Here is a 15,044-nt window from a genome sequence, read left to right as displayed (position 1 = left end):
AGAGACAGAAGCAACAGAAAGACTTTTACTGCCCTACTATGAAAACCTGGCTGAAGAGCGATGCGTGAATTACAGCGTACGATTTCACCCGGAGGCACAGAGACAACCAAAGTGCTCCTTGGAGCAGGGAGACAGAGCCGAGCACACACGAGCTAAGAGTTCTCTGCATTCCTCAGCGGAAGGTCACGTCCAGCCACCCTCCAGAGGCCACCAGACCCACAGGGGCAGGTCGGTTTCAGCCACAACTTGGTACTGCCAACTCAGAGCCCAACTTCTGAGCCCAGCAGGAATCACGGAACGAGGGAAATCGGAAAGGGGCCTGAAGGCAACGCAGTGTAGAAGGCCCAGCTGGTGAGAGCATTACATACACCAGGGATGGCACTGGATCATGCCCAGAACATCTCCATTTATGCTGAAGTGAAGCCATTAAGGGGCATGATCCGCCGCTGGATGCAGTCACAGAAGCCCTTCACGGCAGGAGCGCTGGGAAACCCTCCTCTGCTGCCTCCAGAACCAGCGAAGAGTGAAACATCCCTAACGAAGGCAAGAGGAATGACGGGGCTGTACCGCAGGAGGGCAGGAAGGAAAGAGAGCCTCCTCAAGCCACTGAAACATTGAATAGACGTTTTGTTCTAACAAATGACACTGGCTACGTTCCCGTCGCCGCACGGGCAGGAGCAGCTCATTACTCACCGTGTAAAGCTCGTTGGTGACTTTCAGGAGTTCTTCATGCATCTGTAAGCCAATCTCCTTACTCTGGAAGACAAAAAGAAGGGGGGTTGAGACTCTGTTACGCTCACAACATGCATTTCTGAAAGAAAAATACATTTTGGAGGGAAGAGTAGAACTGTATGGCTTCCAAATACTCTGTGCATATGCATCTTAATGAATCCATTCTCCAAGCCATGTTCCCGGAGCAGTCTGCAGAGGCTGAGGACAGCCCTGTGACAGCACTGCCCTCCCGAAGCACGTCCTCAGAGCAGCACCCAGGGGCTCAGCCCTCGCTCCCAGCCCCCCCCGCGGCCCCAGGGAACCTCACGCCAGCCAAAGGGCATCAAACTCCAGAGACAGACAGGAGGCGTGGAGAGGGATCCCTGCAAATACCCAGTTCAAACTCAGGAAGAAATGGCGGGTTTTTCCCCGCTAGCTGACCAAAGGCAGGCCGAAGGTCTCCAGTGTGACAGATTTCTGGTACGGCCACCGTGGCACCAGCAGAGGGAAGAGCCTGGGGACGCTGGCGAGCTGGTAGGACAGGTGAGCTACCTGTCTCCTCTCTTCTTAAACCAAGTGACCAACCCGATCCTGACGGGGATCAGAAGTGCTTGTCCCCACGTCTCCCACCCCTGGGCCCCAGTGGATCCTGGCAATTCCCAGCAAAGCCTCTCGCATCCATCCCGCAGAGAACAAAGCCACAGCAACCCATTTACACTGCCACGCTCCAGCTGCATTTTTCACATTGCTCTCGTGTCTCCAGGGTTTTCCTCTCTCCTCGCAGCTGACAGTGGAGGGGGTGGACCTTGGCAGCACAACGGGCTTCTGGTAATGCCCTTCTTAAACACCTTCTGCCCCCCGGAGATCTGCCCTCTCCTGTCTCCCCTGCCAAACACAAGCCTTGCTGTTCTTCACTCTGCCAGTGGAGTTAACAAAACCATAAGCATTTTAATTCTACATATTATTTTAAGACATGAAACAGCCCTGCAGCATAAGAGATGCCCCAGGGCCCTTATTGACACCACTTCAGAAATCCTGTCCAATATCCTTCCTGTTCCAGGAGCTGGAAAGACTTCAGCAGCAGCGCTGCCAACCCACATCTGGGCTCTGTTTTTTCCATTTCTAAACACCAAACCAAAATACAGATGGCCTCCTCTCCCAATCTGCCTGAGACAGGGAAGTTCAGAAGTAAACTAGCATTTTGATTTCCTTTAATTTTCTACAAATCCTTAACAAAATAGAATGCGTGATTATAAACATGAACACATACAGTGCGGCAAATCCTCATCCTATTCCAGAATTGCTGCATTGTCCTTCGAGGTGGATGTTTGTCCATGGATCACCCAACCTGGGTTTCAGAGACCGTAGTGAGGAACATCCCAGCGTTTATTCGCCCTGCCAACAGAGGGGGATGAATCTAGCATTGCAGCCAGTATGGCTTTGCCTGTCCAGGGGCAGTGTTATCTCCAGCCCACAGCCAACTCGCTGTGTGGATCTGACACTTAACGCCCCCCCCAGTCTGGGGACTTGTTTCACGTGAAAACTGGAAAAAAGCATAAAAGCGGGGCCCGCTCTGTCTCCAGAAGCGTTTCACAGCTTGACTTCACCTGTTTTTCAACCAGACCCGCGTTACTGGGTGTGGGTCAGTGGCTGTTGCATTCTCCACACTCTGTGTTGGTACTAAACCAACTCCCCTGCAAAATTACACAATAATATCTGTGGGTACACAAATTGCTCAGCTGTGCATGCTCCAGTCACACAGTGTCACCTCTCCACCTGTCTGGATGCGATAGATTCATTAAAGACACCTGACTTGCAATTTCCCATCAACTGTGGTACCTCAGAACCCAGATTATTTGGGCTTCCTGAGTGTGTCAGGTTCTAGGTTCTTCTTGACCACGACCCACCCCCCCGTTCCATCCTCAGCAGCTCATTTTCACCATTCTGACCCAAGTGAACCAAAGTCGCTCTCAAAAAGGACGTTTTATTACGAAACAGCTACACCACAGTTATATAATAAAGTTTCCAGTTTCACAACCGCAGCAGCCAAAGTTCAGCCAGCTTGGAAGGAAGCTCCCTGCGAGTGTACAAACCCCTGGCATCTTCCTCCCCCCGCCCCCATGTCTGCTGAAATCCTATTATTAGTTTGCATTCTCCCTTTTCTCGACGAGCCGGAGGAAGCAGACCCAGTCGCCCACCTCCTGCAGCGGGAACACGGCGTTTCCCAGGGGAGGCGGCAGCCCGGGGAGCGGCTGGAGGTGGGGGCCTGGATGGAGATCAACTCGGCTCCTGCTCAGAAATCAGAAATGCAACAGATGTGCCTGAGCTGCCTTCCTGCCTCCCTCGTAATTACGCCCCACATCTCCCTGTACAACCTTCTTGGCTAGGAAACGTTTATTATAGCTTGAAAATGTGTTTAAACTAAGTATAGACACCCTCTCCTTCCCAAAAAAACCCAAACCAAAACCCAAGCAGCTCCTTTCAGATTTCCTCAAATAACTCCATGCATTTTGTGCACAGAGTCACGGAAGCAACGTCCCGTCGGCTTCTTGGCGGGGTGGCTGAAGAACCCCTCGACACAGAGAGGTCTTCTAATTGAAGTGAACCGGACAACCTACACACCAAACCATTTAACCTTAGATTAATAAAAGTAAGAATTGAATGTGAAGAGTGAAGCAAGGAATCTGAAGAGTCAGAGCACTCCACGTTCAGTGAATATCCAGTAATTATCGTTTATCTGTGAATTAGCGACAGGGTATTTGGACACATCCTATCTTCACAAGCGCGACGGATGGAAGCTGCTCCCGTTCTTACGTGCGTGAGGTGCCAAGAAGATGCCAATTAGCAGAGGTGCTAAGTAGCCCCAGCCATCTGGAAACCTCGTCTGCTGGAAACCCCATCCCTCTCCCCTCCCCGCAGTCCCTGCCTGCTCTCACAGATCTCACCGGGGCTCGCTAATAGGCAACAGAGCAATTAAAAGCGTGCATCCCTCCCAGAAACATCCACAACAGGAGCTTTTTAAGTCGGGGTCTGCACGTGGGGGTCTTGGACGCGGAGGAGCCCGCAGGTACCCCTCCAGCTGACCCTGCATCACGAGTCACAGCCCGGCCCTGGCCCGAGCCTGTCCCCAGGCGAAGGGACGAGGACGGGCTCGGGGTAGGAGCGATGGCCCAGAGTCAGCGGCAGCTCCTGCCTCTGCCCCAGATTTCCTCTGCCGCACAGGGGAACTCCACAAAGCTGTAATTTTCCAATCTAATTTTAGACTCCTAAATACAGCAACAGAAACCGGCTCATTGTCTGCAGCGTGTGGTTCCCACGAGCCCCACCGACACGGGGGGGCACAGGTGGGTCCTACAGGTAAAGGCCCATTTGCTTATAGACACTGTTCACCAACCACCCTGCATCCCGCTGCTGGAGACCAAAGTGGTCTCTGGCATCGCCAAAAGCTTCCCGGCATCCAAGAGGGCAGCGTCCGACCTCGTGATGCCGGAGGCTGAAGGACTCACCTCCGAGTCTGCTGCCTCCCTCCCCTCTTCGTAACAGAGAGATGGCATCTGTGTGTCCGTGGGAGACAACGCCAACACGCCCTTCCAATTCCCTGGTACCACCCGCAAAAACCAAACCCCGAATCAGCCGCCTGCTTTATTTACGCCTTCCCTTCCTGCTAAAAAGCAGAGCAGCTTGCCGGGACAGCAATGGCTTCAACCGAGCAGGTTTATTGGAATTCCTGCCGCCTCAGACGAAGTAAGGGGAAGAAGCACCAAGGACTGCTGGCAACAAAGAATGCTTATTTTAAAGACAAAGAAAAGAACTCCATTTCCAGACAGACACCACTTCTTCATTAAATCTCCATCCAGGGCACTGCGGTATGAGGCATAATTAAATTCACTGTCACGGAACGTAATTAAACTCACGCTGGGGAGTAACACAGCACAGTTATTTCGGACACAGCAATGCTCTGTCTCAAACGTATAATTTCCTGTTTTCCATACTTGGAAAAAGCAGCAAAAGTCTTTCCTTCTGCCACAGCAGGAGGTGAAATGGGGAGACAGCACCTGCCTGGCCGACACTGCCCAGGAAAGCGTCCGATGGGAAAGAGGAGACAGTACCACAGAGGCCACACGCTCCCTGCGTTTCGCAGCTGCGCCCCAAGCTGAGCTGACCACGTCTACCTCGGTGTCAGCGTGGAGGGCAGCGAGCAGGGGAAATCCTCAAACCTTGCCCACCTCCAGACAGCCCTGGTGGCAGCCGTGCTGAAGATCCAGGGAAAGCCAGAGAAACAAACCCAATTTCCACTCTTGATTTCCTGCAGCTCTGCACCCCCCCATCCAAACCACGGCGAGGAGGAGCTAAATGCTGAGCCACCACCAAAACAAAGCCACCCAAAGCCACTCTGAACTGCATTCACCACATGGGCTCTTCAAAGCCTCCTCTGGTCTGCCACTCCCAGCGCCTCTGGATGCTCTTCTGATGGAAAACAACCGCGAGACCCGGCATGCCAAGGTAAACACAATGAGAGAAACAGCGAAGGTTTTCACAGCCTTCACCGTCCCCAGTCTGGCACCTGCAATGTCACCCCTGCAGCCGAGCCACCCGTGGGACAGCCGAAACTCACCCTGTCCCAGGGCTGCCATCAGCTCGGACCAGAGCGTGTTTCAGAGGTGCCCATCTCTCCACATGGGAGAAAGAAAACTGGTCACTGGATGGGAACAACTGCCCGTTTTGTAACCACAGAACTACAGCAAAGTCCAAGTCCAGATTCGACTCACATTTCGTAAATGGTTCCTGCCTTTACAAATATCAATTCCAAGCATCTCTCTGCTCTGCCTCGAGACCTTTGGATGAATCCCACTCACACCTCCCGCAGCCCTGCTGCCACGGCCGGTGCAAGCCGTCACCGACCCCAGACCTGGAGTTGGCTCCGTGAAATGTCCCCAACCCAAACACTAAAAGCTCCTGCTCCCCCTCTCTCCTGGCCGTGGGGAAGCCAAAGGGCTCTCTGGCCGGCCATGGGAGAGGCGAGCCAGCGTGACAGCCGATCCCGGGGACCGTGGGCTGCCAGTCAGGGGATGGAGATGGACAAAACACAGGGCTCGAGTTCACTGACGAAGGGCCCCCTCAAGTGCATCCCGGGGAGCCGAGGGGAGAGGCAGCTCAGCACCCGGCATTCAACAGATCAACACCCCACCGATCAACAGCCTCTCAGTTATGCACATCCTCGTACCCCAGATATTACCTCTCTGCTGCTCTGCTGAGATTGTTTACATTTACATAATGAAAGAACAACACACAAAGCCTTCCAGCTCCTCCGTGTACCCGCAGCGTGTCACAGCCCATTAATAAATTCTAGATGGCAGGAATTAAAAGTGACATCTCTGGAAAAAAATGTTACCCTAATTTACCATCAAAGAGCAATCTACAACAAAACCCAGCAGCTGAACCACAACCACGGATGCCTTTAACCCTTCTGGAGCCGGTTTGCCCAGCGGTCCTGTAGGGTACCATCTCCCCAGGAGCTGGCTACGAGCACTGAACCCATCGGACTCTGAACCAGAGCGGACAGAACAGTGGAAGGTGCCTCCTCTGAGCAATCGAACCAGCTGCAAGGCCAGACTGATGTCTCAAAAAGCCTTTTACCAAGATGCTCTTATTCCCACAAGCAGCTCAGGCCCCTCGCCAAACACTGCTGCAAAGTGGGACTCACAGCCCCAGACCCCTCTGGGGCACAGTATGCAACAGGTTAAGAAAAATAAATAACCTGAATATCCCCAAAAGTGTCAGCCTCCCTACCCACGTTAAGGACAAATGACGACATGAAATAAGCCTTTTCCATGATTTAGCTGAGCATTGTTTCCAGGGACACAAGAGTCCTGCTACAACTTAAACCCCAAGGAACAGATGCAGTGAAATCACAGATCCCCACAACTCTGGATCAGAAGTGGGTGCCGGCTCTGGCAGGCAGCGGATGGACCCAGCACTGCTGCACCGCTCCGGCAGGAGATGGGGAGGAGAAACAAGGAGCAGCAATTTCTATAAGATAAAAGTGTTGTGCCTTCCAAGTTGAAATTTAAACTCAAAAAAGAAGAGGGAGGGAGAGATGGAGGAAAAGCAAACACAAAGAAATAATTCTGAATGGATGAAATAGTCTATCATCTTGTCCTGGCTGAGGATTGACCTACTACAAGGAACAGCTTCATGCCCTTGTTTGAATGTTGACTGGATTTGCCCTATGGTTCAAAATGAGATACACCCTTCACAGACCTAGGATAGTGTTAATATACATGTCAAAACCAGGTTCAGAGTGAAATGCAAATGGGAGGGAGATTCCGAGACCAACTTAGAACTGAACTAACTGAAATATCCCAAATCTGTCCAATTTCTGGAGGCCAGAAAAACAGGAAAAGGGATGATGTCCTCTATCAGACCAGCAAATCCAAGCCTGACCTTGTGGTTTAATTTCTAGGTCAGATCTATAAACTAGAGGAAACTGGCCATAAAAATATCACATTAACTTTACTCTCCAGCTGGGCTAAGACAACCATTGATTTGAGAGCCCTTTTCCTGTCTGGAGAGACAGGCACCCCATCGGGCTGGCACTGCTCACTGCGCAAAGGGGTCTGCAAACCCCTGTGACTCCTCACGCTCCTACTACGTTACGCACTGCCCCCTCACCTTCAGCTGAAGAGTCCTGGTCCACCTGACTGCGAGACTCCTGCAAGTCTTTGATGCTCATTTTTAATTTGGTTATCATTAATAATTCTGTATCATCAAGAGGCTTTGTCATTTTACTATTCATCCTTTTCTCCAAATAATTCATTAGGAACTCCACTAAAATTCTCCTTCTCTTTGTTCCCTGTCTTTCAACAAGTCATTAACCCAGAAAACAACCACTCCTTATTCTTCAACAGCTTCTTTTCTGTAAGAGCTTCACTGAGGGACCTTCTCCAAAGCCAGTAAGATACTGAAGGTATGGTGCCAAGGGATTCACATCATCACTGGCTCCTGGAAATACATCCACTAGATTGCTGAGGGATGACCCTTCTCTTCAGAAAGCCACGGTGACTCCTCTCCTGTACCTGCCCACATGCCTGTCATTCTGCTCTTCACCAAAGCTCCATCCAACAGCTCTGGGTTCCAAGTCAGGGTGCTGGTCTGCTTGCTGAAGCCCTCCAGGAGTCGTTAAACAATGTCATCGTGTTCTTCACCTTTCATTTCTCTGGCACTGAGGCTAGTTTAAGCACTAGGTCATACCTCACTGCTAGTCACTTGGCAGCTTTGTATCTCAGTTTCTTTTAAATTCTTGGATAAATACTATCTGAAAAGATTTAAGTGATGGCCTCTTGTATATGTTTGCCCTGCAACATCTTATGACGATTCAGTTGGGTGAGGTTCCTCAGGCTGGTAACACCACCCCCCCCAGAACATCTCTGGTTTCCATGACGAGTACCAAGCTAAAGCAGCCAGTTGGCCTTTGGCCGGTACCTCGTAGCCTTTCTGCACCTCACTCACCTGTCCCCCCCTCCACACCCTGCAGCAGGTTCCCTCCTTGTGATTTTGTGAAGTTAAGTTTATGTCTTTAGTAAATTGTTTCTGAGAATTTTCTTTGGCCTGCCTTACTGGGGTTTTACATTGCCACTGTCCAGAGGTCAAACCCCTCTCTGGTCTTCTTGTTAAGATGCAATGTGTACTTCTTAGAATGTCTGGTTACCTGTCTCTGCTTTTTAACAATGCCGGCTTTTTTGTACCTCTTTAGACTTCTGGGGGGCACAGCTGTGTCAAACTCCACAATAAGCTTCTTTTTCAGACTAAAATGCAAGGATGGGTCGTTCCTGAGCAGAACTCTCCATGGCCGCTTTGGTTACCTTTTTGAAGAGCCTGATGACATCCTCGCTGATCTGCGACAGCCGGACGATGACATTGTTCATGAAGATGTCGTTCAGGGTGGCGTGATCTCTGCTCTCCCGCCGGGTCTGCGTCAGAACCAGGTACCAGCAGTTCACAGGGGAAAGGAGGTGCTGATCTTTCCTAGGGAATTGGGGAAAAAAAAAAAAAATAATCAAAAAGGTCAAGCGAACAAGTCAAAAAGGCAAGCAATTTTCCAATGAATGCTGACAGCACGTTAATGCTGCCTTCCTCCACCGCAGACATCCGTCGTGCCCAAGAGAAAAGTGTGTGTGCTCTGATGCCAACCCTGGGCACAGCCACACAGCTGCATATATATACATACATATATATATATATATATATATATATATATATGGATCTTTGTATGCAATCTGCCCTACACAGCCTCATTTTTCCCCTTCCTTAACTTCTCAGGGCACTGACTGTGCTCTCGCTTCATAAAGGTGTGGTCTGTAAAAGGCCAATTAGCGATATTACAGTCATACAGTGCAGATGCTCCGGGCAACGGCTCTGAAGGACCTGAAAACGCATCAGTCAGAGGGAGACAACACAGGAGCTGGTCCCTGCTGCAGCCAGGCTGGGAACCCACCTACAGCCCCGCTCCGCTTTCCAGGAACCTCCTCTGGAGTTTCTTTCAGCCGCTCAAGTGCTTCCCCACAGGGATGTCCACTGGGACTTGAGCTCATGTACCACATCAGACCCTTCCCAAACCAGGTGCTCTGGGAGATGGGACAGGAGAAGACACATCCCTGGGAACCCCTTCAGCGCTTTGCAAGGGAGAGTTCTGCTGCTTTTCCCCACGTTGTGCCCCGAACACGGCTGTCACCTTCCTCTCAGAAAGAGCCCGTTTCCCACACGATCTGCTGTACCGCGTTCAGTCCACTGAACGCTGCTGCAGGAAGTGTTTTGCATCCAACGCTAACACAAAGCGTCTCTGCACAACACGAATACGTTCATGTACACTGAATATTTACAATGCTCTTAACCCAACAAAGGGATCGCCATGAACAGCGGCCGGCGTCGGGGGGCTGAGGTGAAGAGTCCCCAGGCACCAGGCAGCATCCTCAGACCAAGCTCGTCCCCACCGGGACCCTCCCAGGGGCATCCCGAGACCCTTACCCGCCTGGAAGCCAGGGGTGGTCAGAAAAACTCTCTTTTGAGGGAAATTTCAGGAAACATTTCACATTTGGTTAGAGCTTCACTAATTTTGACGTGTTCCATCTCAACACCGAGAGAAACCCGCACTGCTCCCCACGTACTGCTTTTAGGACTAAAGCAAATCCATCAAAACTGAATAGAAGTTTCCAGAAATGATACAACTGGGACAAAACATTTCACATTGTCCATCTGGGACACTTCGAGACAGATCCTCTAAATGAGGCAGCCAAGTGACTTCTTCCAAACATTTCATCTGCACCGTTTTCTCTGGTCAAACCACCACTTTCCTACAAGACATGCTGGCTCCAGAGGATCAGCCCCTTTTGGTGGAGACCTCCCGGCCACCACCCTGCCTGGGCAGGTCTCCCCGTGTGCCCACAGCCACATTCAAGCCCCAGGGGCTTCTCCCTGCCCAGCACCCAAAGACAAGCTGTCCCGGAGAGCACCCACTGTTTTGCCTGGACGGGAGCCTGCACACACTAACAGTGCTGGCAACACGGCTGTGATGGGGATGGACCTTCAACCCTCCTCCTCCTCCACAATGTTCTCAGCCCCAGCACCAGGGGCTCACCTGGTGAACCTCAGCATTGAAGCCCTAGAGAGGAAGGCATGGTGACTCCAGAAAACCTCTGCACACACGTCCAGACACAACCACTCCATATAAAAACATGAATGAGTCTGTCAGCCCCGAATGACCACGAGCAGCCTGGCAGCAGCACCATGGCACCACCACCATTAAGGGTGGGCATAGGCTGCTTCACATGGCTACACGGGGACAAAGGGAGGGCTGAAGAGACCATATTTCTTAAGAGTGTCAAAAGCCTCATCAGAATAACGACATTCATGAGCAAGCTGGGGAATCAGTGCAGATGACCCTACTAAAGGGCAGCCTGGAAGAAAAATATACTAAGTCTCTCTCAAGACGGAGTGAGACAGCGAGGACTGGGATTGGGCGGGAGCATGCACCCAAATCAAGCTGGCACTCTGAGCACTACCAACACCACCACACACCACGATACAGTGGCACCAGCCCAGCACCACACAACCGACAGGCAACAGTCGGATGCAAACAGAACATTTGAATGGGAATTCATTCTCCGCAGACTTCTGAGTAAGACAACAGCAAAGCCTTGCTTACTAGAGAGACCGAGTAAACAGATTAAATGGGATTTAGTAGTATGGAATAAATAGGATTTAGTAATATAACAGCAGAAATCATGGCTCCTGCAGCTGAAAAAGGAAAGAAAAAAAACAATCACAAGGGGTTAGGAGAAGAGAAAGACTGTAAAGAGCCAGGAAGAGCTAAGTGCATCAGAGAGGCAAAACCCTCAGTTTCCTGGGACAGGAGCTAACCTGTGGCTGGGGTCTTTGGCCACTGAATTGAATGGCGATAGTCTCTCGACTGCCCTTTGCTCGACATGAAACTATTTCACAGACACCGCTGTCAGAAGAGGGGACAGAGGCAGAGGCTGTGCCCAGGGACGCAGAGGCAGGGACCTTGGCTGGGATGTGCTGCACGGGACGTGGCAGGACCTGCTCCTCCGGCAGCGAGGGGACGGTGGCCTTCACAGGGACCTTCAGCTCACAGCCACCAACCAGCCAGCAAGGGCACGAGCCACCTACCCTCCCCATAAACAGTCACCTCCAGGCTTAAATTCTGCCTTGACTTTGTTTCTTCTTTTTTTTTCCCCCAGATTTTTTTTGTTTTAGCCAAGCTCGAGAATGTGGTTAAACTGAAAAGAGGCTGCTTTTGAAAACTTGCACATATTCACACATTCACGGATTTTACAATTTTCATCATCAGTTTGAGTTTCGCACAATTCCAGCAACCAGCTCATCTATTCCGAAGCTTTGTTTCAAAACATTTCCACTATGGATTTGCCCAGCTTCAACACCGTACAGCGTGTACACAGAAAACACACATACTGCATTTTAAAAAACTGCAACAAATTAGATTTCCAGAAACAGCTTCCAAGTTTGTCGCCCAGAGAAGCTGTGGCCTCCCCATCCCTGGAGGGGTTCAAGGCCAGGTTGGAGGGGGCTTGGAGCAACCTGGGCTGGTGGGAGGTGTCCCTGCCCAGGGCAGGGGGTGGCACTGGGGGCGCTTTAAGGTCCCTTCCAACTCTAACTGTTCTATGATTCTGTGATTCCAAGTCCGGGCCTGTAAGCAGGTCTGTGTGCGACGTGAAGCACTCTGACACCCAAGGATGGGACTACACACAGAAACCAGGGGTTGTAAAATGGGTCTACCATCATTAGCACAATCAAATCAGTGGCTGAATTCAACCTCTTCAAAAAAAAAAAAAAAAAAAAAATCAAGGGGCTTGACTCCTTCCTAGTCTCTGATTTGTATCTTTATCGTACTGCTCAAGGAAGTGCAGAGTAAGTCTAATTTGGGCAGCGCAGGTCAGTAATTTTGTGGTGAAAGTCTTGGAAAAAAGACATTTCTGGTTCTTTTTGTGAACCCTGCACAAGGTCCCCCCTGAGGCTATTTCGTTTACTCCCCTTTTGGACCGTGCAGCTACAGAGAGTGCTGGAGGCAGCCTCTGGCCCATCACTTTGGACCGTTTCCCCCCCGCTTACTTGAACTGGTGCTCTCTGGAGCTGCGTATCTTGGAGGAGAAGCGCTCGGCCAGTTTCTCCAGGCTGCGGGAGTACTCCAGCTCGATCTCCGCCTTCCTGCGGAAGAACTCCTGCAGGTCCTGCAGCAGCTGCAGGCGCGACTCCGACTGCTGCTCCAGGCACTTGAACTGCTCCACCAGCTGCGTCCGGATCTCTGCAGGGACCGGGGGAGAGGGAAACACAACGTCAGCCACAAACGCTGCCCAGGAGCATCGTCCTTCCCCGTCGCAGAGCAAATGGCGCAGGCCCTGCTGGAGCAGGCTCCCTCGCGAGCCCAGGGTTTGTTACAGCCAACAGACTGGTTTGTTCCAAGTGAGAGCTGAAGAATTTCATTCACTGGTCTCACACTAAAACCTTGTTCTTTGTCAAAATAAACAACTGCGCAAGTACAGAGAGATCAGCCCTCAGAGCTTCTCAACTGCCTTTCTGAAACTGGAAAACGATACCTCAACTTATCTAGTACGACCTGAAATCTTGTATTCTTTGCATATAAACTGACACATTATTTCTGGAGAACTGATCATTTGAATTCCGACAGAGCGGCTGGCAGTGACCTGAGGGGAGCCGGCGCTGTCAGTGCACGCTCCTCTCGCCCACCAACTGTCACATCAAGCTCCTCTTGGGGTCAAAGGCTTAAAAAGCCTTCCAGACTCTCCAAACTCCAGCCCACAAAACACCACAGACTTTACTTGTTCCAGTTTTTTCTCCTAGGAACCTTCAGACGCCGCGACATACAGGCTACAACCCCCAGCCTTGGCAGCCAGGGCTCTGCGTGCCCGGAGGGAGCCCGGGCAGCCCCATCTCTGCCGCGGCACGGCTCACCTTGGACGCCTGGGGCTGATGGACACCAGGAGGACACGTTTCCAAAGCATATCAAGCACAAAAGCCAGCAGAACAGCTCAGCATCACGCCTGTCCCTTCGCCGTGTGTGCAGCCCCGGGGCTTGACAGGGCCACAGCAGCACAGACGCCTCGGGGACCCTCCATCCCACAGAGGTGGGAAAGAACGTGATTTTGGTGGCACCACAGCCACCATTTCAACTACCACCACATCCCAGCTCGGCCAGCACCCAGGCCACAGGCCACAGCTTTCCCTCCATCACCTCCTGAGCTTACAAGGCATTACCAGTCAGGTCCCAAACTCAGGGCATCACCAGACAAGCTGAAGGACATGCCCACCACCTCCCATGCACACACACGCGGAAGAAACACGGCTTGTGGTGAAACACTGGAGAAGTTGTGCATCAGGGCTTGCTGAAAGGACAGGAGGACTCAGCCTGTACTAAGAAGGAAGTCCTAAAAGTGGTAAAGCTCTTTGGCAAGAGGGATAGACCTCATCCTTGGTTCCTTCTGCAAATCCAGCCTGGCAAGGTGACAAACGTACCCACGAGAGTCACAGCAAACTAAAGACACCTGAGCACAGGCACACGGTGTCACTGCGTCGTAACCAGGAACCTCTGCGACCCGAACCAAGACAATACAGTGGTGTCACTCCAGCACGTGAAATAATCTTGAGTCTGCATATATATATATATATATATACACACACATACACATACACACATAAAAGAAAGTATATCTATACACACACAGGGCAGGGTGGCCCTACTGGTCCCCTGCCAGCATCACACTGTCCCACAGCCTCACAGCTACAGCAAGGTCCTATCCAGACAACCATTACTCCATACTGGATGCTAAATTGATAAAGTATTAAGTAATGATCATGCAAAGCACTGACTGAAATCACAAAAGATTTACAGAAAATTTCAAGCTCTTTAAATTTGTGGGGATCCCACGCGGAGGAGGTTAAAACTGCCATTATAAGAATCTGGTATTTTTCAATATTTCTTCGTAGAGCAACTCTGATGTGGGACGGAGCCACTCGCAGCCTGTCAGGTGAACTTGGAGAGCTGCGGGAACAAGGACACCTGCAGCAACCTCATCACCGGGTAATTTAGCGATGGCAGTAATGGGACTGGAGGCTGCAGGCTGCGTGAAGGTCACCTAAAAAGCAAGAGCTCCAGGGGAATAATGGATGCTGAAAACTCCGAAGTTAATCAGTCACCTTATGCGGGATCCTCCACGGGGCACTGCTTTTACACCATTTCCTTTGTGCCCTTGATGCTCTATGAAAGGACAGCACAATCGTTCATGAAAATGCTCATACAAGGTCTTGGTGAGGAACTCAACACGCTGGACTTGGTCACCAGCAAATCTGTTTTCCATTCCTGAAGCCCGTCTGGATGACCGTGTAGCCATCCCTGCAGTAGCCACAGCTCTCTCGATTGGTTCTGACCTACATCCATCCCACCGGCAGAGAGGATGGACATGGGAGCCAGGAGGAGGAGGAGGAGGAGGAGGAGGAGGGTGATACACAGCAGGGATGCTCAGCACGGCTGCTGCCTCCACCCCAGGCTCCCCAGGGACCCGGGGCATCTGTTGCACCACACATCAGCCCTTGCTCACTGCTGAGCTGCACAACACTCCGAAGGGACAGACAGTACCACTATACAGGCAATGCTAAAAATACCCTTTAAAAAAAAAAAAAAAAACCACATTATGGCTGCTAAAGGAATGGAGCAGATTAAATTCTCATTGCAAAATGAGGTCTCAAAACGAGTGGTGTCAGAGAGTCTCAGTCTTTACTTG

At 51.2% G+C, this 15,044-nt stretch overlaps 1 protein-coding gene across 1 annotated transcript in view; it reads right to left on the bottom strand.

Annotated features, from left to right (window-relative positions):
- Positions 1–15,044, bottom strand: part of SRGAP3 (SLIT-ROBO Rho GTPase activating protein 3) — a 103,351-nt gene that overhangs the window by 43,173 nt on the left and 45,134 nt on the right. The window contains exons 2-4 of the mRNA XM_074152759.1: positions 12,358–12,550; positions 8,574–8,736; positions 694–756 (exon numbers count right to left, since the gene is read on the bottom strand). Coding sequence (XP_074008860.1) covers positions 694–756; positions 8,574–8,736; positions 12,358–12,550 — 419 coding nt within the window. The remainder of the gene's footprint in view (positions 1–693; positions 757–8,573; positions 8,737–12,357; positions 12,551–15,044) is intronic.

The sequence above is a fragment of the Numenius arquata genome, chromosome 8 (assembly GCF_964106895.1).
Source record: "Numenius arquata chromosome 8, bNumArq3.hap1.1, whole genome shotgun sequence".
Lineage (NCBI taxonomy): Eukaryota > Metazoa > Chordata > Aves > Charadriiformes > Scolopacidae > Numenius > Numenius arquata.
This window is presented reverse-complemented; position numbering and strand designations above follow the sequence as displayed.